General features: G+C 42.3%; 6 protein-coding genes across 6 annotated transcripts; 1 reads left to right on the forward strand and 5 right to left on the reverse strand.

Moving 5' to 3' along the window:
* Positions 1-233: 233 nt before the first annotated feature.
* Positions 234-1809, reverse strand: PG994_009799 (putative endo-polygalacturonase 6; the record flags this gene model as incomplete). Its single annotated transcript, XM_066861208.1, has 6 exons — positions 234-649; positions 763-845; positions 926-950; positions 1020-1196; positions 1484-1525; positions 1617-1809. The coding sequence occupies 6 exons, from the start codon at positions 1807-1809 to the stop codon at positions 234-236; spliced, it is 936 nt and encodes a 311-aa protein (XP_066713378.1).
* Positions 1810-2756: 947 nt separating this feature from the next.
* Positions 2757-3701, reverse strand: PG994_009800 (uncharacterized protein; the record flags this gene model as incomplete). The annotated part of the gene is made up of 1 exon (XM_066861209.1): positions 2757-3701. One exon carries the CDS (start codon positions 3699-3701, stop codon positions 2757-2759), a length of 945 nt encoding a protein of 314 aa, XP_066713379.1.
* A 1693-nt stretch (positions 3702-5394) lies between these two features.
* PG994_009801 (uncharacterized protein) lies at positions 5395-6169 on the reverse strand (the record flags this gene model as incomplete). The annotated part of the gene is made up of 3 exons (XM_066861210.1): positions 5395-5607; positions 5720-5964; positions 6007-6169. 3 exons carry the CDS (start codon positions 6167-6169, stop codon positions 5395-5397), a joined length of 621 nt encoding a protein of 206 aa, XP_066713380.1.
* A 635-nt stretch (positions 6170-6804) lies between these two features.
* Positions 6805-7183, forward strand: PG994_009802 (snoRNP complex protein; the record flags this gene model as incomplete). The annotated part of the gene is made up of 2 exons (XM_066861211.1): positions 6805-6981; positions 7172-7183. The coding sequence occupies 2 exons, from the start codon at positions 6805-6807 to the stop codon at positions 7181-7183; spliced, it is 189 nt and encodes a 62-aa protein (XP_066713381.1).
* A 602-nt stretch (positions 7184-7785) lies between these two features.
* Positions 7786-9264, reverse strand: PG994_009803 (uncharacterized protein; the record flags this gene model as incomplete). Its single annotated transcript, XM_066861212.1, has 1 exon — positions 7786-9264. The coding sequence occupies one exon, from the start codon at positions 9262-9264 to the stop codon at positions 7786-7788; it is 1479 nt and encodes a 492-aa protein (XP_066713382.1).
* Positions 9265-10494: 1230 nt separating this feature from the next.
* Positions 10495-12922, reverse strand: PG994_009804 (uncharacterized protein; the record flags this gene model as incomplete). The annotated part of the gene is made up of 2 exons (XM_066861213.1): positions 10495-12247; positions 12327-12922. 2 exons carry the CDS (start codon positions 12920-12922, stop codon positions 10495-10497), a joined length of 2349 nt encoding a protein of 782 aa, XP_066713383.1.
* Positions 12923-22199: the final 9277 nt, after the last annotated feature.

A 22199-nucleotide genomic window follows, 5' to 3' on the forward strand; every position in this document is an offset into this window, starting at 1 on the left:
TAGAAATATCAGACATCATCGATGTACGTCTTGAACTGCCAGTGCAACCTCAGCGCTGATGTATCAGGGGACGTTGGCTAATCTTCATTAGCTGGCGGCATTTGAATGCGAGCTCCATATTCAGCGCCTGTTTCGAACATAAGATGCTTCAAGATACGCAACTACCTAAGTGTCAAGATCCTCCCGCGGATCCTACCTTCGGACCCGACTACACGAACGTACCTCGCACTAATTCACAAGGCGGCCTTGACTTCAAGTGAGAGCTTGCCGCAATTCTCGCCTTCGAACAGTTTCATCGAGGCGTTCTCGGCCTCTCCGATTCCCCCCTTAAGGATGGTGTTGAATATCTTGAGCTTCCCCTGCGCGACCCAATCAAACAGCTCGGCTCTCACCTGGGGCATCTCTTGAGCATGATCCAGTACGACGAACCCCTCCATTCGCATTCGTTTCTTCCCCACTTCAAGTATGTTTGTCACCCTATAGCGCTCTTCCAAGGGGGTGTTGTACTCGCTTACGCCACCGCAGATGACGAATCGACTCTTCTTGGCGGCTCGATTCAAGAGCGTCTCGAGGAGCTGCCCCCCGACATTGTCCCAATACACGTCCACTTCGGCGTGGCGGTCTCCAGGTCCTGAAGGAAGGTGGGGAACTTGTAGTTCAGGGCAAAGTCGAAGCCGACCTCGTTGCGGAGTCAGTCGCACTTTTGGTCCGAGCCGGTGATGCCGATCACTCGGGCGGCACCATACAACTTGGCCATCTGACCGACTAGTGTGCCATTGCCATCGGCTGCGGTCGAAACCACGACCGTTTCGCCTGGCTTGACCTTTGCGATGTTCTTCATGCCACTGCAAGATCCACAGTCAGTGCTTCCTGAATCCAAGAGTCGGATAAAAGCAGGAAGGGAAGAGGTTTAAGCGTGGCTTACATGTACGCGGTTGGTCCAGGCCCATCTGTAATGAATCGCACGTATCAGCAATTGCGAATGGGTTATCAGGTCAAAATTGCGCCGGAGAACTTACTGAGGGCAGCCATCAGAATATCCGTGAGCTTGCCTCCTTGGGGCACCAGAAATACGTCGACAGCAGCTTCAAGAACTATAGCCACCTCTGTCCATCCCGAGAACGAGTGCACAATGTCGCCTGGATTAGCCTTGGCCGATTTGCTTCCCAGGACACGCGAAACTGCTCCACCAACCACTGATAAAGAAAAGTGTCAGCATGAGGCGAGTGTAAGAGCATATGATATATAGACTGTGAAAAGCTATCTTTCTTTCACATACGACCATATCCTGCTGAATACTAGGGATCCCGTCCGCTCTCCCATATATAAGCAGCAGAGAGCCGAATTAGTACTAGGGTCGGTGACGACCTGGGAATCCTCGGTGTTGTATGTTTTTGTATTTTTGGCCTCCGGGGATAAGAGAAACGCATGGGACCTAAATAGTGCTGGGAGCTGACAGAGAAACCTGGGGACCTATACGTACTCTTTTGGCCAATGGCTACGGGAGGCATGTATGACTTCCGATCTGCAATAATAAAGTGTTAGTCTCAGATGTTCACTTATTTAATAATCCGATTTGTAAAAGACATCATGAGCAAGAAATGAAATCAAAGAACACTTTCCATTCAAGAGCCCTCGCATGGATGGATCGAGGGAGAGATAAAGAGTCTCCACGAGAACCTCGCCATCCTTCAGATCATCAACCGTAGGCGCAGGCTCCGTCTTGCTCGCGAAGGTCTTTCCTGGGACTATGCCGTAGCTTGGTCTCTCGGCCAGATAGATGGTAACGTTTTGGCGCTGCTTGTCCATGGCTTCCTTGTGTTCAGTTCTGAACTGAATGAAAAAGATGTTCGAGTAGGACTACTGTCGTGACGAGGAAGTTTTTCAAGAAAGGCTTGCTACCATCAATGCATTGAACAGGGACACGAATGTACAGGGCTCAGAAAGGGGATGGAATTACGCTAGACCCCGCTTCAAGGTTGCGCTGTTGGCCGTTGGTACCGTTACTCCTTACAGCTCGGATGCATGTCTCGCTCATCGACAAACCAACAAAACTTTCCTGCATTGCGGGCAACCACGTCAATAACGTAGATGCATCAATAGTCCAGTTGGTCACCGAAAAGTGCCATTTCGAGACAGTCAATTTGTTAAATGGCATGACAAGAGTGTACGCCAAGAATTAGGTTGGTTCAGAGGCAGCCGTGTTTAACCACGCAAGGTGTTGACTTCGGCTTCGATGCACCAAGGACCAACCGAGTACACCGATTTCAAAAAAAAAAAAAAAAAGAATTAATACTTTATATTTCATTGCAATGCAGTCTATTGGTCACTTACCCGCGAAAGCGTGTGAAACGGTGTCTGCCTGCCGCATCACCAAACTTGGAGGATTGAAACCCCCAAAACATATGTAAAGAAAGGATATCAAACATTTCTTCGAGAACGCGGGCTATCGAGTTAAGTAAAGCTGAACCGTAAACCATTCTGCTCGCACGCTTCGGCCAGACCCATTAAATTCTTATCATACAGACCGGCGCTGTAGCATCTCTCCTTTGAAGCCCAGCGATCTTTTTCCGTCCACCTAATCTCCTCGAGGTGCGGGAAAGGACGGCAACAACGCGGGGAGATGATGGCACTACCATCCTCCAAGAACCTCACGAGATCCGTCGACAATTGCAGCAGTATCCGCTCCGCGCGCACGCGATCCGCCCACCGCCATCCGTACGCCAGTCGGAGACTCCTGAGAGTTCTCGGTAAGATCACCTCGAGGGGCGCGTCTTCGGGCGCTTCGGGTACGGGGTACCGTCCTGGAGGAGCCCAGGCCACAGCACGCCTAAATTGACGCTCAAATGCTGGAGCCTCGACAGCTGGGCCAGGCAGGGTAACGGGAAAGGGCAACTAGGCCCCACGATGTCGAGCCGCAGCCGTTCGAGCGTGCCCTTGCAGGTTTGCAGGGCTTGCTCTACGGTTCGGGCCCTCGTCGCCTGGCGGAGCCATAGCTCCCTCAGTCCGGGACACGCGCGACAAAGGGGCAGGCGCTGCTGCTGCTGCTGCTGGTAGCCCCCGCTGTCGGCGGGATCGTCATTATCAAGCTGCCGGATCGACGCCGCCAAGTCGGTGAGCCATTCACGCTCTCTTGATATGCCCTCTACAAGATGCTGGCCGACAACGACCGACCGCAGGTTTGTCATAAGATAGAGGGCCGTCACGATGAGGACCGAGACCAGCACCCGACCCTGCCCGTCGGCGTCTGGGCTGTTGGCAATGACGTCCAGCACTCGACTAACGCCAGCATCATAACAGCTGGGACCATAGCCCGCTAAAGAGCACCTCATCTCGGCCCAGAGAGAATCGTCCATGCCCGACACCTTCTTGTTCCACTTTCTGGGAACCGAGGTGAACGAATGAGGCAGCGCTCTCAAGTCTTTCCGTTCCAGCAGTGTCCTCACCAGCAAGGCGAGGGATCGGGTGGTGGAGACATGGATGTCTCGATAAAGCCGATGTTGCAGCGAGCTGTACGTGTTTCTGTTAAGGCAAATGAGCTCGAGAAAGCGGTTTTGTGATTGAATAGCCGTGTGGCCAGGCGAAGTTCGCTGGTACTGGTACAGAACTTCGTCTACTATTATGTGAAGGACGTCGGCATTGAGGTCCGCGAATGTACTTACAGCCGTGTTAATGTTTAAGGTCAGTATATCAAGCACCATTATATCAGGAAGTATAGAAGTGACATAAAAACAACTAAGTAAACCGCATACAATGCGCTTCTAATGAGTACAGCCTAGATATCATATCCGGCCCCACAAGGATGTGCGGGGTTTGCTGACTTCGCCTTCCATCCCGTTCCCGTGCTTACCTTGGCATTTGACTTGTCTGATACATGGACCTTTAAGGAAATGAGAAAGGAGCGAGGTATAGAGACAGATATCGAGCAGGGCCCACACTATGTTCCATCATGTTCCCAAACGGTGCGGGCTTTGTGCGCTTGCTCCCCCTAGTAGCTCTGTATACGTAGGAATGTCTGTCTAGTCCGTACCAAGGCTGAGCTGGAGGGCTATCCCTGGTGCCGGTCAAAAGTAATAATTTTTGTACCAGTACTCTGTGGGGTCTGGGTAGTGGCCGTATTCGCAAGTCAAGATATGATCCGACCATAATACCAACCTCGAGCATCTCTCAAACCAGGCAGCATCTAAGTACCCGACTGCCATCTTCATCCAACCTCGAAACATTGGATCTGACCTGGTCGATGGAACCGGATTGGGATCCAGGATGAAGCTCTTAACGGACCGCGTGTCTAGCAACCAGAGTAATTCATCATGGCCCCAGCGTATTTGCTGTGGTTCAAGTTAGCGAAGATACGAGGGTAATGCGCGCATGCCAACAGAAGATATGTCTTCTAGCTGCAGGTTTTACCCACCTGTTTCTCCTCAAAGTTGGCGCACACGCGCAACCGAGGCGGCTCGTCAGGAAGGGAGGCAAGCGAGCGCAGGGACTCCTCGTCCACCACCAGGCAGTCGCAAAACCGGGGGCTGATAGGGTACCGGGCGCGGGGGTCCTGTCCGACGCTGGCAACCTACTCGTCAGACTCAGGCGTGTAAACGGTACGCAGAACTTGGCCGCGGTCAGTAGGTCGAGGAGAGTTACCAGACAGAAATACAAAGAAGAGTTTCTACGCTTACTGGTATAACCCCAGGAGCCGCGAGCATATGCCCCTGGTGGATGTTTGCTCGTACTCTGATAAAGCCTAAACATGCGATTCATAGCATCTTCATCTAGGTTCGGGTCGCGGGCAGTATTTATTGTGAGCTCATATGGAACATCCTCGAATGTTTCTTGGATAGACATGATGATATGGAGGAGTGATGCCCGGAAGCTTAAGCAGGAAGACGAAGATGAAGAGGGAAAATGGAGCACATAGTCTCGACCCAGACTGCCATTTGCAAAAATACCTACCTCCTTCATATGACAAACATTGGAGCACTGGACCCAGTGGAACCAGCACTGCCCCTGAGCCAGGCAGCCACGTGGTGGGGCCTCAAGGTGGACTGCGGTGGGCCACAGCCGGTATCTACCTACCATATCTCCCAGTTCCTACGCATAAGAAACACCAAACGGTTGAAGAGGCATGGATATCGAGGGAGATGAGTCCTGGCTTTATATGGAAACATACCGTGGACCTGTGTGAAAACGTGCTATAATTCTGAGAGCTCAATAGTGTATTAATCGATCGGTTCCGCTTGCAGCGTCATGCCTATAGGATATCCACTCCATCGTGTTCATCGGATGGAAGTTGCTTTCCTGGCGAGTTCGCTAAAGAGCAACCTAGACTGCTTGTAGAAGACCATTAGACAAATTTCATTCCGTGAAGAAGATCGCAGATACTCACACGCTAGTTATCGTTCATGCGGTCGCCTGGATAAGACCACCAGCAGCACCAGACGGGCCGAGACCACCATCCTCGTCGTCATCGTCCTTGTGTTCAGGGCCCTTAGGTCCGTGGTCAGGAGGGAGGAAGGACTCGTAGGGCTCATCAACTTCTTCCATTTCCTCCTCCTGATCCTCTGCCTTAGCTCTGGGCATGATAACGCGGTTTGTGTTCTTGTCGATTTTGACCTACAGAGGGGTGAAATAAATCAAGACAAATCAGTAACTAGATCCAAAAGCTGCGCTTAGACGATGAGGGGGTGGGGGTTGGAATCAATAAAAGAGTAGTAGGTAAACTCACACCGCGGGCCTCACGAATGGCCTTGGATACACCACGGAAGCCATGTGTGCTATGCAAGTGGTTCAAGTAGTTCACCCAGCTGCCCCGGGGCACGCCATCACAAGGGCAGACCCAGGGATTTTCTGGGGTTTTCTTCGAATCCCGATGGCGAGCCAACTTCTCGTCGTGCTGATGCGTGATGTGGCTCTGGATGTGGCTCCGCTTGTTGGCGATGACGGCGCCGCAGATACGGCTGATACCGTGTTCTGATAGTGATTTACATCAACCTCGGCGGTGAAATCTCATACTCGCAACCAGAGCGGCCCTCTTATTTGGTTTAGCAGTTGACCGCACAAAGATAGCCAGAAGCAATTGTATCTGACAGTTTCCCCATGACCTGGTCCCGATGTTGAAGTATAGTTGAGGGAGGTCGCCTTGCGAATACACTGTCAATTGAAATGGAATCGCCATTCCGTAGCAAGTCCAGATATCCTCTCATGATTTATTATACGAATTGACCGTACTATCCATTGACACAAAAGTTCTTTGCAATTATTCGAATCCTCTCGTGGTGCATCTAAATCAGTTCAAGGAAGGAATCCATAGGGATCTGCCGACCTTCGTCCAGACTTTTTGCCCAATTTCTGATTCCTGTGAATAATACCCTCTCTTCTGGTACTCCTGTATACGTGTCATCAAGCTTCTGCCGTTGCAGTTCCAGCGCTTCAGTGCTAACTACCCGCACTCTGATCGCTGCGAGAAAGAAGCCAGATAAGATCGATCAAGTCTTGATGGTCCGAGGCATTTCAAGAACATGTCGTCGCATGGTGAAAGGGGCCTGGAGACTTAATTGCCCCACAGCCAGATAGCTAACGGCTGCCCCACCGAAAGCAAGCGCCAAGCTCTTCACCGCCTGCCTATTGAAAAGCCTTTCCCCAAAATAATTCCAATTGCCCATTTTCTGCGGAAGAAAAAAATAGTTCCATCCAGTGCAGCAACAGCTTCAGCTTTCAGTACAATTCCCCAGCTCCACGACACCGCCGACGCCGACGAACGCCTACCTTCTTCGCCATTTTCAAGAAAATACCCATACCTAACCGCCCAAGATGCATTTGATGTACACCCTCGCCCCCGATGGCAAGCGCATCTACACGCTGAAGAAGGTCCTGTCCGGCGAGGTCACCAAGTCGGCGCACCCGGCGCGCTTCTCCCCGACGACAAGTGGTCGCGCCAGCGCGTCACCCTCAAGAAGCGCTACGGCCTTCTGCTTCACCTCCAGGGTGGTACGTAGCAGTCTCTTTCTTCCTGCCCTCCCCCCGTTTGTTTTTATCTCCGGCTGAGTGTTGTAGCCCAAGTTCAAGACGGTGGGAAAGCAAACAAGGGACTTGTTATTCTGGGTAAACGAAGAAGAAACGTGCCATGGCAGACAGAGGGAGATCGCTAACATATGACTTTTAAAATTATTTAGACAAGCCTGCGCAATAGAATACCCAAGACAAGACGGCACAAGACAAATGACCCAAATCGGCCACCCTCCAAGACGACTGAAAACTCTTCAGCGTAGGAATAAGCTGGGAACTGGACTGGACTGAGCTGGACGAAACTTTGTGCTGCATCTTCCAAGGAGCACCCGCACATGTCAATAAGAATCGAGCACTCTCCCAGGAGTAGCAACGACAGCCGCAAGAATTGGGGGTTTGGGATACGATGAAAATGGAAATGCTCTTACTACGTACATTCAAGAAGCAAGAAGACCGGATTGGCTCGTCTATTACTACGAAGCAGATATCACCTCGGGAAACGGAGTTCAAGGCGTGGAATATATTTGATTGGCATACCAGATTCAAGAAGATTGATTTCTTTCTGCTCTGAACAAGCTTGGGGCTTGGAGCCGAGGACTTTTGGCAATATCGGTGGATTATTCCCCCTTGCTTCACAGACACCGCTTGGCTTCTTGCGATTCTGCATGGTTCAGTGACAGGTATCGTAGCTCACGCGTTATTTGCACAGCAGAAGCAAGGTCGGATTTTATCCAGCAATTCCAAATTTTTGGTGGTATCATTTATACGTAGTGTGTCATGTCATATCTATAAAGTCTTTGGTGATTTTACTGTTTCTGTCTCCAACTGTTCAGCAGTTCCGCTTCTTGGAGTTAATCGTCCTCCCCGCGCCCACGCGCGGCCGGCCGGCTCCGCCGCTGCCTGCCGGTTGCCCGTCAGGATGCCGGGCAGGTAGTCCTCGTCCATGAGGTCCTTGGTCCGGATCCGCTGGTTGTCGACGACCTTCTGGGCGTACTCCTTCTGGTCCTCGGCGAGCAGGAGCTCGGTGCCCCAGCCGCCCTTGCCGCCGCCCTGGCCCCGGTACTTGCTGTTGGCGGTGCCGTGGACCGGCTTCGGGATGCTGTAGACGTTCCCCCGCTTGTTGAACTGGAAGTTCTTCTTGAGGTGCAGGGTGTAGTTGCCGCTGCTGTCCGTCGTCGCGCTGACGCGGGTCAGCGTCGGCTGCCCGCAGCGCGGGCAGAACTGCTTGTCCATCTGGCGCGTCGTCTGGAAGCAGCCGTGGCAGCGCAGCACCCACGTCTTGACCCGAGTGATGCGCGCCATGGACGGCGACAGCAGGTTCAGGTTGATGCGCAGGATCACGTTCTGCATGGCGAAATCGGACGTGAGCAGGGCCACTTGCAGGACCCGCTGGATGGGCTGTTCGGGCGTCGCGAGTTGGTCCTTGGCCTGGTGCTTCTTGAGGTTGGATGGGGTAACCCAGCCTTCTTCGTCATCATCCTCGTCTTCGTCTTCCGCCACTGCGTCTGCCGGTGCGTTATCGGCCGATGTGTTTTCTGTTGTCGTCTCCGCTAGGCTGAGGGTATCTAATTTGTGTGACACCTCTTCTTGGCCGATTACTGGTTCTTCGCTCTTCGCTTGCTCTTCTTCTGACACATCTGGCGCCGTTGTTGTTGAGACAGCGTGTGTTTCTGTCGATGTGCTGGCTGTGGTGTTCTCTGCCGTCTCTCCCTTCGCTTCTTTCTCCTGGGCCTCCTTTGCGATGGCCGAAGGTGACTTCCCGTTCAAAGTCTTCTGCCCGGGTTCCTTGCGCAAGCGCCAGTCGCCACCATTCTTCTCACACTCGAGCTCGTACGCGAGCGCAATCAGGTGAATATCCGGCTTGCTCAGGACCTCGAGGTCACCGGTACGGCGCGCGAATCCCTGCACGAACTGAACACTCTCGGGGCGGGGGCTGCGCAGCTTCAGGAACGGCAGGAGCTGGGTCTGGACTCGGGATCTCGTCGCCTCGTCGCGGATCTCAGTGAGGACAGAGGGCAGCGTGTAGATCTCGTCGGCTTTGGCCAGCAGCGTGCTCAGCGGCGGGTCGTTCTTGATCAGGGGACCGGTATCGACGATCAAAAGCTTGACGGGTTTCTGGGAGGAAGTGGTCGTGTCGGCGGTGGTGGTCGGCTCGGAGGCTTGCTGCGCTGGTGCTTGGGTTGGGGCTGGTGCTGGTGCTGGTACAGCTGCGGCTGCTGCTGCTGCCATCGAAGGAGGCGGCGGGACTGCGTTCGGCTCCTCCATATTGGCGAATTTTTCTCCGATTGAAAATCGAGGCTACTCAGAGGGAGAATACTGTTTCGTACTTTTCGTTTCGGGTGTTCAATAAGATCAACAATTAGGGACTGGATCGCAACGATTTTTTGATCGATCAATCGCTAGTGGGGGTAAGCTGTCTCTCAGAATTTCGTTATCGCCAATGGCGGGGTTGTGCTAATGGCTCTAGTCGATAAAGAGAATTTTAGCGGAAACTGGTGGCAGAATTAGCACTAAATACAGTGACTGGGTGGAGGCTCAACCCATTGGCAAGCATGTGCCTTAAGCTTGCACCGATACCTCCAGTCCTAGGGATATAAACCCATTTACACCAGTTCTCCGTCAGCGAAGTAGTTGAGCACACACTTAGATAGACCACAAGACCACCCGATCCCTATGACGCCAACAGAAGCAGATGCCAGTAACTGGCTAAGAACTGGGAGGCATTACCTTCGCTTTTTGCCGATACTATAATTTACATACTACCCAAGCGTTAAGTATGCATATGTTGAGCGTTGAGTGTGTTCCATCTCTATTCCCAGCTGGAAATTTGTTAGGCTAGCCTAGGTTCCTCATCCAATATTGCGGTCTCTGGTCGAGTGGCATAGGGGAAGGGATTGCGGTATGCAGGAGTCTTCCGTTTGGTGATTTCTCTACCCCCAAACGTGCATATAAACATTATTCAGATGCAATGCTTCAAGTCTGGGCAGTTGCTTGAGTTTCTTTTGGGCTTGTGCGACTTGGAGGATGTCTGTTTGCCTCCCTTTCATGCCCCCGAGGGCGAACTCGACTGAGCAATGTAAGACAGCCACCAAATACCACCATCTTGAGAGCCACAAATATTCATCTATGAGTGCCAAATATATTGCGTATTCGAAGTTGAATTATTTTATTTCTACCTAGATTTAAAAAAGCGCTCTAAATATACACCAAACGCATTGCTATGTGATATGACGCCTGCTTTCTCCAGGCACCAAACGAAGTCCCCGGGGTATATAATCAAAATCCTCAAGCAGTGCAAATCACCCAGCATGCCTTTTGAACTATATTCAGTGTGCTTTATATAACATTTTATAGCAACAAAATCTTTCCCAGTATAATCAAATTATTCGTGGTTGGAAAGTCGTGCTGCAAGGCGGAGAGGTAATGTGTCGTGTAACTGATCCGGGGTCGCAATGCCCCACGGGTTAGTAAAAAGTTGTTAGAAAGTGCAGTAGCTCATGCCGTCGTCTGCGAGTAATCGTTCCCCAGCCACTCGTTGGAGAACCACGAGACCGCCTCGGCGCCCGTGTTGCCAAAGGACTCCATGTTGAAGTCGAAACCGTCCATGGCGCCCTCAAAGGCGTTGTTGTTGTCGAGCCCCTCGGGCGGGTCCACGGGCGCGAGGTGGGGTCGAGGCATGCTCACGTGGTGCTGTGCAGGCATCTGGTCGGCGAAGGCGGCCACACGGGCGGCCGTCGCGGGCGGTGTCGACTGCGACAGCGGTGTCTGCAGGATCGGAGTGCCGCCGTGCCCACCGTGCGTGAGGGGCGACGCGACGGCCCCATGGATGGACGGCGAGGCCACCATCCCTGCTGCTCTGGCAGGGATCTCGTTCTCGTCGGTGATGCCCATCAGGGTAATCGGGTTGTGCCGCGACAGGATCTGCTGCGCCGGGATCGAGGCTCGAGTGAAGTCCGGGCTGCTCGGGTGGCTCGGCGTCGTGCTCGTCGAGAAGCCCCTCGCGATAAGCTTCTCGAGATCACGAAGAATGGTCTGCACGGCGGGTATGTGCGACATGTGGCGCGCGATCTGCAGGCAGCGCTGCGAATGCTCGTGGACCTGGTCCGCGCTGATCTGGAACTGCAGGCCCGCCATGTGGTGCGCGAAGAAGAGCATGCGCGCGCACTGGTACGCGCAGACGGGCAAGTCCAGGTCCGTGACGGGCAGCCCGCCGTCCAGGGACAGCACGACCCGGAAGATATCGGCCATGGCCAGTGCGTGCTCGTAGCACTGGCGCTGGCAGAGGTCGACGAACTGGGGCGGCAGGCGTTCGAGCGAGGACCGCGGGAGTGCCTCTTTGAGCCCCACTAGAACGATGCGGTAGAGGTCGCAGTGGCACTGGCGCCACCAGACGTGGATCATGATGAAAACGCAGAGCCGGGGCGAGTAAGCGCGAAGTTTGACGTTGTTGTCAGAAAACCGGAAGGATGCTGGCAGGTGCTCGTTGAAGCCATTGAGCTCCTGGGCCAGGACCTCGACGAGCCTGGGAAGTTCGCGGAGTTCAGTTTCCGGCATCGCGAGTACGTTCTTGGTACAGTAGAGGATCCGGCTGCGGATCCAGAGCAGGCGCACGTGGAGTGCCAGCGATCCAACATCATCTGGAAATGGTTTAGTAGGTATAGGACGAAGGTGTTCGGTGATCTGGGGAAGATCAAACTCGAAATTCCGTTCGTTGCAGGGCAGTTGTATATGCAGCGCTTCAGATGGCAGCAGCGTAAAATCTGGGTAACCTCCGTTAATGCCAGAATCGATGGTCATGAAAGCCCACATCAGTCTTCGCCGCGACTCGCGTGCTAGGAAGCAGAGGTTGGGGTTCTCGTAGTTGAGGCGCAGGGCGTATGAAGCGCGACCGGCAACGGAGGCTAGCATGAAGGCGCTCGTGAACCGTTGGGTCAGCATCCGATACTTCATGATGAAAACCATCGCTTGGATCTTGATGGTGGACGGATTCTCCATATCTGCCAGGATCATTTTTTGGCATTCATCGATGCACTTAGCCCCGTATTCCCTCGTTCCTGGGCCCAGGTCGGTCAGCAGGGAGGTGATGCCGACCAGCGCCAGTAGCAAGGCACGATCCATCATGCCTGCGTGATATCGTTGCATTAGCGACGCCCGGTGCAGGAAAGAAAATACCGGCACGTGATGTACATGCTTGAAGTAGTTGTCGAAAGTGCGGGTGATAAGAGCCTCATCAGGAAATGGGATGTTTCTGTGATACTGTTCAGCCATATTATCAAACAGCGAGCTCGTTGGGCAGCAAGGTAAACAACGGTAGGGTTAATACTGACGGCTCATGGTTCATGGACCAGGGCCCATGGGTACTAGCCCGATTGGCGATGGAATAATCGCCTTGTGAGGCAATGGAGTTGTTGTGTACGTGTCTCCTTTTCTCCGGGGGTTCGGAGGAGACTGACTCGTGCTCGGAATCGCCGGCCTGCCCCGGAGCTGGGGTGGTCATGGTTCCCGACCTTTTGGTCGGCCGGTATATGCACTCGATGCCCTGGGAATGGCATCGTTTGCATTTCGGCATCTCTCCGCTGCATCGCGCCTTGCGCGAATGGCAATTGCTACACGCCAGCCGGACGCGCCGGCGTGGTAATGTCATGGACGACGCGGAGCCATTCTCACCGTCGCCCTGGGGCGATGCAGCCTGGAAAGAGCACGTGAAGCCTAGGCGGTCACAATTGGCGCAAGAAGCACCGTCACGCTGTAAACATCTCACTTTCCTCAGACGGCAGGGCTGGCATGTTTTCCGGGGATTGGTCGTATCCGACTGCTTTGGCGGTGGCCTGTGGTTGGCAGGGTCAGAGACGGCAGCCTCGGCGGCGATTTCAGCAGCAGTGTCCTTTTCCGCCACTTCGAGGCTCACGTCTTCCATCTCCATGGCAGACGCAGGCGATCTGGGGTCCGATCTCCAAGCGCGTGGGTAGTCGGATTGCGGGTCTTTCGGGGCATTACACCAGGCCGGATCCGAGGAAATGCTTCCTCCGTCCAAAGTGTTGCGAGAGAGGAGAGAAGTAGAAAACCAGTTGTCAGAAAAATTGCAGGATGGGTCAGGTCACGAGGGGAACCCGGCTCGGGAACCAAGGGGAAACGCGGGGACAATTTCATCGGTCACTCACGGGCCCCAGTCACCACCTAATCCTGTGGATTTAGCGGTCAGCTTTTGAGCCCATGCACTGTGATTCGATACTTTTTAGCGGATGTGGGCCTGATGCGCCTCGAATTAGTGGAATTAGTGGACATGAACACACTGAAGCACAGGAGCCTGTCCCGAAGGTTCGTGCGTATCAGTACGATGATCATTCAACCTCTGTTATCCGTTCTCACCATTCAATGGAGAGTGCAGAGGAAAAATACATGGCTCATCTGGAAATCAACGATGCTCCATAACAACAACGATGATGTCCCGTAGAACAAGCTTGAGTTTCTGTAGAGCCGTGATGATGAACTTCTGTCCTGATGCGGCACTGATCAAAAAGTAGGGGGTCCTAGGTTAACATCTTATCGCAACTTGGGCTGACTTCGTAGGAAGATCCGATAATCACTTGTTCAGCCACATCAGCGGGCAAGCCAATAACCCTTACTTCTGGGGTCTTAGCAGACCGGCAATGAAGGTGATTACTGACATCCAACATCTCGATTTCGATTCCCTCATTGTGCTGTAAGCCAAGGACCCCTGCCAAGATTGATAGCGGTTGTCGGCCCATGGAGCGCGGCAAAGACGGTTATCGGAGGAAGTCGGGATACCAAATAGAGCAAACAATACCGGCACTTCTTCGTTAGGCTCAATGGTACGGAGTACATGTAGGTGAACGGATCCTGTAGTGCCACCCAACTGCACCCCATATCAATTGTACGTACGAAGGTTGCAACTGCGAAGAATACCACTTTTCATGTGGCAGCTAACCTACGTCATTAACGCCATACACACTCTCCTATCACCTACAGATAAAAATAGTACCATTAAGCAAGCATACTGTAAAGTCGTTGGGATAAAGATATACCTAAGCAGGCATGCTAGTTTTTTAGACTTTAAGCTAAAGCGCCCCCTCACGGGCCACCCCTTTACGGGCTACTTTACTGAGCTACTGTTACCCCTGTAATTAAAGCTATTTCTACGGCTAGAATTAACGTAAATATATTATTTTTCGTTATTTTTAATAATAATATAGTCCTCCGCTTCTGTGTTATTATTTTTTATAGCTTTTATAATATTACGAGGCCCTCTTAACACTTCGATATTATTAGCTTCGTCTTTATATATAACCTTACCCTTTAGCTTTCGTTTAGCCCAGCGTATATTAGTTATGTAAATAAATCGTTATCCCGGTGCGATTTTTATTTTTTAATATACTTTCGTAGTTTTATTATCGAGTTTAGTTTAAAAATAATTAATTTAAGCTTTAAGATACGCGATTTTATTACTGCTTTAATTTAAAGCCTTATTACCTTTTTTAATAAAGAGCCGTTAAGAGGGTAATTTAATAATAAAGTTTATAATAACTAATTTTTAACTATTATTTCGTAATTCTTAACTATTAAAAAGTGTTTTAATAAATATTAAAATTAATTCGGCGAGGAAATCGAGTATTAATTCTTTTTTAATTATTTCCGATAATTTTAAACGTGCCTAGGTAATTTTTATATTTTTTAAGATAACGTATTTTAATAATAACGACTTTAAGCGATCTCGCGAATAAATTTTAGCCGTTTTTTAAACGTTTTTAATTATAAAAAGAATTAATATATTAATTTTAACTTAGCGGTATATTTTTAATATATTTATCTTTATAAGCTTTAATTTAAGGATTATATTTAAGCACTTTTTTAAAATAATTTTTAATTTTTTTTAATAAGTCGAAAATTCTTATATTTAAAACTTATATTATATAATTATAATATAGTTTATAAAAAACTAGTTATATCTTATTTATTATTATAGCGAAATTATATATAAAAAATAAAAATGTCTTAGATTTAATTTAAGGCTATAATATTATTAGTTCACCTTTTAAGTAACGCTTTAAACCGCTAGTTATTTTAAAGATGGCCGTTTTAGTTTAAAAACCACTAGCTTTAAACGTTGGCCCCCTTAAAAATAATTAACGGCGAGAGGGCTACCCTATTACAGCCTATACACTTTAGAGTAGTAATTTATTCCCTTTTTTCGACGTTGTTCTTAAGGGCTAAATAGTTAATAGTTTTAGTAATTACTTAATAGTTACCGCTAACGCTTTAGCCGATACTTATTTTATTAATATTATAAAAGCGTTTAAAAGAGATATTAACTAGCTTTAAAGTATTAAATTTATTAAAAAAAACGTTAATATTTATTATTATAGCTTTATTAACCCGGCTATAATTAATTATTTTCGACCTTACGGTTTTAACGAACTTATTTCTAGTTAAAAAACGAGTATACTATTATTATTTTAAAGTATAAGAAGCTTTAAAGGCGTTTAATATTCGCTAAGTTATAAACTTAAACTTAATTAGCGTTAATATATTATAACGAACGCTATTTAAGTTTTAAAAAAAACCTAGTAAAACGTATTAAAGTTTATATTAATAATATAAAAAAGTATTTAAACGTGCGATAAAGATCGCCTTTATTAATATAGTAGGTAATAATTAATAAGAACGAATAATAATTAAAGTGCGTAGGTTTAAAGGTATTCGTAATAATTTTATTAAAACTATTTATTTTATTAATAAGTTAAGATTAATATTTAAATTAATTATTAAAATAAAAAATATTTATATAAAATATATAAAAAACGTCCGTTATTATATATTTAATTTCTTTTTTTATTAATCGGTTAAATTATTTAGTTTATTTTCGTATTTTAATAATTCGGGTAATTCCTTTATAAGTTAAAATACTGACTTATTTCGCCGTTTTTAATAATCCCCGTGATCTATTACGTAACGTTATTTTTGTTATTTTTTTAAGCCGTGTCCAATTTATTACGGTTTAAGATATTATTATTATAATCGCCGTACGTTTTTATAATATTAGTACGCTTATATTAATATAATTAGCGGCGCGGTTAGTAACCGGAATATCGTACTTTAAGCGGGGTATTATAAATCCGGCCCGGTGGTTTTATAAGTTTTAGCTATATAATTAGGTTAGGTTATAATATTTTTTTTTTTAATTATTTTATTTTTAAAGCGTTAGGTTTTTTAAATATTTTTACCCGTTTATTGTATTAATTCTTAGTAAGCTCCTTTTTTTTCCGTTATACTTTTTATTATAATATTTATTTATTATATTAAATCGAGTTAAAAATTTATTTTTTATATAAAGTTTAAAAAGATTAAATAATATTATAACTTAGTTATCTTCCTCGACGAGTTTAGTTTCGAAGTTATGCCGTACTTTTTTTATTTAAAGAAAGGGTAGAAATATGTTATATTAAATAATATTTTTCGCTATAAGGAGTACGTTCATTATAGTCGGTTTTACGATGGTTCTGGTTTATTGGTTTTTACGGTATTTCGGGTTGTCGATAAGTCCCGTTGCTTACGCTTTAAGGAATAGGCGGCTAGCGATTTTCTATACGAGGCGAGCGCGGTTTTAAAGAAGGCTTATTAAGAGGCTTAAGAGGCCTTTTAACGCCTAGAGCGAATTCGGTAATAGCGGAACTTTTTAGCGACGCGTGGCGTAGAGATAGTTAGGCGTGGTCTTTGTTCTTTAAACGAATTAAAGGCGGCCGAGCACGTTAAGTCCGAAGCGGTTATTAAGGCGTAATTTTTCGGGGCGTTTAAAATAATAAATTAAAACGCGATAAATTTTAACCTTATTTTATTTTAAACGTTTATAATTTTTCCGCGGCGTTCGTTAAATATTTCTTAAACTTCTAGATATTATTTTTTAACGGGTAACCTTTTTATTAAACGAGGTATTAAAAGCTTTATTTTTTTTCGATAATTTTATTAATTTCATACTCGTATTAATCCGTTTTAACTTTTAAATATATATTATTTAAAATTTTTTTAATTATTAATTCGAATAATAAAATATAAAATATATTTATATTATTTTAAATAATAATAATTAATAATTAATTTTTAAAATAACTTTTATAATTTTAAATAGTTTTATTTTTTTAAAGTTTAATTTATTATTTAATTATTTTATGTTAATATTTTATTATAAAAAGTAAACTTTTTTTCCTTTTATAAAAATTAATCCCTTTAATTTTATTTAATTAGTATATCCTTTTATTTATTATTAAAAAAAAGTAAAGTTTTATTATAACGTAATTTAAAGTTTTTTTATTTTTTTAATTTAAATAATCGCGATTAATATTAACTTTCTTTTTATTAATTTTTAATAACTTTTTAATTATATTTATAATTTATTCGAAATAATAATATATATATAACTTCATTATTTATATTATTATAAACGAATTAAATTATTAATAATAATTATATTTAATTATTTTATTTATAATTAATATAATAGCGTAAATATTACTTTAAGGTTTAATTTATTCGTTTGGTTTATCCGTTTATTTAAAAATAATAAATTATAAATAAGTTATATTTAATACTGAGTTATATTATTAAAATTTTTTAAAACTTATATAACGAACGCTATTAAGGGTTTAAATAGAAACCTAGTAAGACGTACCGAAGGGTTTATATTTAACAGTACGAGAGCGTATCTAAACGTGCGATAGAAGTCCGCTTTTATTAATATAATATATAATAGCCGTAAAAACGAAAAGTAACGGGGGTACGTTTAATTTAAAAGTATTTATAATAAAATTATTAAGGTTATTATTTTATTAATAAATTAAATTAATATTTAAATTAATTATTAAAATAAAAAGTATTTATATAAAATATATAAGAAACGTTCGTCGTTTATATATTTAATCCCTTTTTTATTAATTTTTTAGATCTCGTAGATTTCGCGATATCTGCTTAAGCCGGATCTTGGGATCTCGCCGTGATCCTAAGATCCGTCACGTGACCTCCGTCCTTAGCCTTCTTCGTCCGGGGTGCCTATTCGTCTTATGGCCCGTCGGGGAGGTGTCGTGTCGGGTAGTAATCGGTCATAAAGCGTAAATAAGTTTATATTAATATAATTAGCGGTTTAGTCGGTATTAATAATATCGTAACTTAGTCGGGGTATAATATTTCCGCGCCGGTAGTTTTTATAAGTTTAGCCCGTATAATTAAACTAGGTTATAATATTATTCTTTCTTTTTTAATTATTTTATTTTTAAAACGTTAAATCTTTATAAATACCTTTATTTTCCCGTTTTATTAAGTTTTTTAATAAGTTTTTTTTTTTTATTATAATATTTATTTATTATAATATTTAATTATATTAAAAAACGTTATATATTAAAATAATCGAAAACTAAAAAATTTTATATTTATAATTTTTTTATATAAATTATTTTTAAAAGTTTTATAAAAATACCGGACGGTTATTTTTATTATATTCGTTACGGTTTTTTTACCGTGCTTCTTTAAATAATTTATCGCGTTACGATAAATATATCGTTAATTACTAGTCTAGTTACGATATAAGGTTTTTTATAAAGGTCCTAACGGATACTACTCTCTAGCACTCTAAGCTAGAGGCGGAGATCGAGGAGATCGAAGAGCGTCGTCGAGAGATAAACGCGAAAGTGTAGCGTTTTCGTAAGTAGAAGAAGTTGTGGTTCGAGAAGATAATGCGGGCGGTTCGTCGTGGTATTTCGAATGTGGAAGAGTTAGAGCGTGTCGAGCGAGAAGAGGCCGAGGAGGAGGCCCGTCGTAAGGTAGCGGCCGAGCCGTCGCCTGCGGTTACTCCTATATTATTATCGGGCTTCTTTTTCGACTAGAACGAGGTGTACCCTAATATCCCGCTAAAGCCGTCGCTATTAGCCGAGTTTAAGGTCGTTCTTTAAACTTTTAAAGTTTTTTAATAACGTTTTTTAAGTATTTTTTAAGTTTTTAAATATTATTTTTTAATAAATATCTTTTTTATTAAATAAAGTATTAAAGCTTTCGCCTTTTCCTTTATTTATTAATAACTTTTTTAATTTCGTACTCGTATTAATTTATTTCGACTTTTAATTATACATTAATTTTTATATTTTTAAAAATTAGTTCGAATAATAAAATATAAAATATAAAGTATATCCGTATTATTTTAAATAATAATAATTAATAATTAGTTTTTAAAATAATTTTTATAATTTTAAATAATTTAATCTTTTTAAAGTTTAATTTATTACTAAGTTATTTAGTTTTAATATTATATCGTAAAAAGTAAACTTTTTCCCCCTCTTTAAAAGTTAATCCTTTTAATTTTATTTTATCGGCATATTTCTTTATTCGTTTTTAAAAAAAAGTAAAGTTTTATTATAAAATAATTTAAAGTTCTTTTAATTTCTCGATTTATATAGTCGCGACTAATATTAACTCTCTTTTTAAAAATTATTTAATAATTTTTAAATTATACCCATAATTCGTTTAAAATAATAAAATACGCGTAGTTTCGTTATTAACGCTATTATATATAAATTACGTTATAAGTAATAATATTATTTAATTATCTTATTCGTAATTAATATAATAATATAAGTATTATTTTAAAGTTTAGTTTATTTTCTTAATTTATTTATTTATTTAAAAATAATAAATTATAAATAGTTTATACTTAATACCGAATTATATTATAAATAATTTTTAAAACTTAGCCGTAAATAACTTATCTCGATTAAAAATAATCGTTTCTAATAACCCGTACTAGCTAATAATAATACGGAGGAAGGTATAAACTAAATCGCTAATATCGCTAAACTCCTTATACGGTAAAAAGTAGGTATATTTTATAAATTTATCCGTAATTACTAGGATACTATCGTAATTAATTTTAATTAATAATTCCTTTAATAAAAATAGCTTAACTATAAAGTCGAGCGCGATTATTTTTTACGCCCTATTTAGTAATAAAATTAGTTATAGTTCTCCGTACGGTTAATATTTTACGGGCTTAGCTTTATTATATAAATCGTATTTACCGATAACCTTAGTTATAATTAACTTAAGGTTTTCGTAATCGAATTACTTAATAATTCGTTTCTAAGTTTTAAACACTCCTTAATATCCGTATACGGGGTATTCGTAAAAATCCTTAATAAAATCTTCCCGATACTACTTAGAAATATAGATCTTATCTCGGTAAAAAACGAGGCCATTACGGTCCTCGAAATAATCCCTAATATAATTAATAAAATCAAAGGTCCGGTTTAATTATTTAAACTTAATAACCTAATTATCGTAATATTAAACAAAGCTCGTAATATTTAATTATCGTAACGGCATAAGGTTACCGTCTTAATCTTATTTAAAAATAATCCTAATCTCTAATAAAACTTCCTTTTAATAGTCCGGTCGCTTACTTAACGCGTCGGCATAACCGTTTTTATTACCCTTTCAATAAATAATAACGAAATTAAACTTAGAAAAGAATTCGAAATATCGTACTTATCGTTTATTAAATTCCTTTATAATAATAAACGTCGTAAAATTCTTATAATCGATATAAACTTTTACTAATTCCGATGTTTTATTAAAATAATATCTCTATTTTTCGAATATTTTAATAATAATTATTAACTCTTTATCGTAAATTTAATAATTAAGTTCTAATCTATTTAACTTTTTAAAAAAGAATACGATAAGGTACAACTTTTCGTTATTATCCCATTAACTTAATTATCCTCCGATCGCATAGTTCGATACGTCGGTCTTAACTTTGAAAGGTTTAATTAGATCTATTACGCGAAGCATTAGTTCGTTAAGGATTAGCTCCTTTATTACTTAAAAGGCGGTTCTTTCCGCTTTCGTTTATTTAAATAGTTCGTTCTTCTTTATTAAGTTCGTAAAGGGTATCGCTAACTTATTAAACTCGGGGACGAAAATCCGGTAATAATTAACTAGTTTTAAAAAGGATCTAATTTTTATAATACTTATAAGCGTAAACTATTCTTTTATTATTACGATTTTTAATTATTTTATTTAAATTTTTCCGAGGGATATTATATATTTTACGAACGTAACCGTTTATTAATAAAATTCGCTCTTTTTTAAGTTTATTAATAAATTAGCGTTTTATAGCTTTTAAAATATTAACTTTATATACTTTTTATATTATTTATCGTTTTTAAAATAAATAAGGATATTATTAAAATATATAATAACGAACTTATCGAGGTATTTTTATAAAATATAATTAATTATTAATTAAAAACTAATTAATACGTTAATTAAATTAAACGGTATAACTTAATATTTAAAATATTTATATTTTATTTAAAACACGGTCTTTTATTCCTTTCCTTTTTTAATACGAATTAAGTTATATATATTAAAAAGGTTAAGTATTATAAAGATTTTAATATATAATAATTTATCCCGTAAATCGCTAATTAAAAATAAAAGGTACCGGTTTTTAATAATAATTTCGTTAAGCTTCCGGTAATCGATACATATATACCACTTAGGTTTCCCGTCCTTACTCTTTTTTAAAACGAAGAGGATAAAGAAGCCCGCCGGTAATGTGGATAGTCGTATAACTCTTTTTTCGAGGTTCTCCGTAATATACTCTTTTAAGGCTTGTTCGTACTCCTGGTTAAGTTTATATATAAGTATGAATAAAGGTTTTTCTTTATTTTTAAAGGGTATTTTATAATCTTATTATATATAAAATAGTAAACCTATTTTTAATTTCTTATTAAAAAAAGTTTCGAATTACTGATACTTTTTTAATATAATCGTTATAACGTTCGGTTTAAGTTTTTTAATAATAATATATACTTTAAATATTTTAAATTTATTAAGGGATCGCTTTTTAAATTATTACTTATCGATTAAACCTTTTTTAATATATTTTATTAAAATTAACCTATTTTTTAATTAATTTTAAAATTATTTACCCGTAATTAAGATATTTTTAAAATTATATCGTATTTTATAACGTCCGTAATATTATACGAAATTCGTTTATAACGTCCTCCGATATCGATTAAAAAGTTCGTAATTTCTTTTCATACTTCTCTATTTTTATAGGTTATAAATCCTTTATTAACGGTCCTAAGTCGGTATAGGGCGTTTTTCTCTTATTATTCCAGTTTTAGGCGGTT

Source organism: Apiospora phragmitis (genome assembly GCF_038363925.1).
Source record: "Apiospora phragmitis strain CBS 135458 chromosome Unknown utg000009l:1.0-1189150.0:1.0-1190623.0, whole genome shotgun sequence".
NCBI classification, from domain to species: Eukaryota; Fungi; Ascomycota; class Sordariomycetes; order Amphisphaeriales; family Apiosporaceae; genus Apiospora; species Apiospora phragmitis.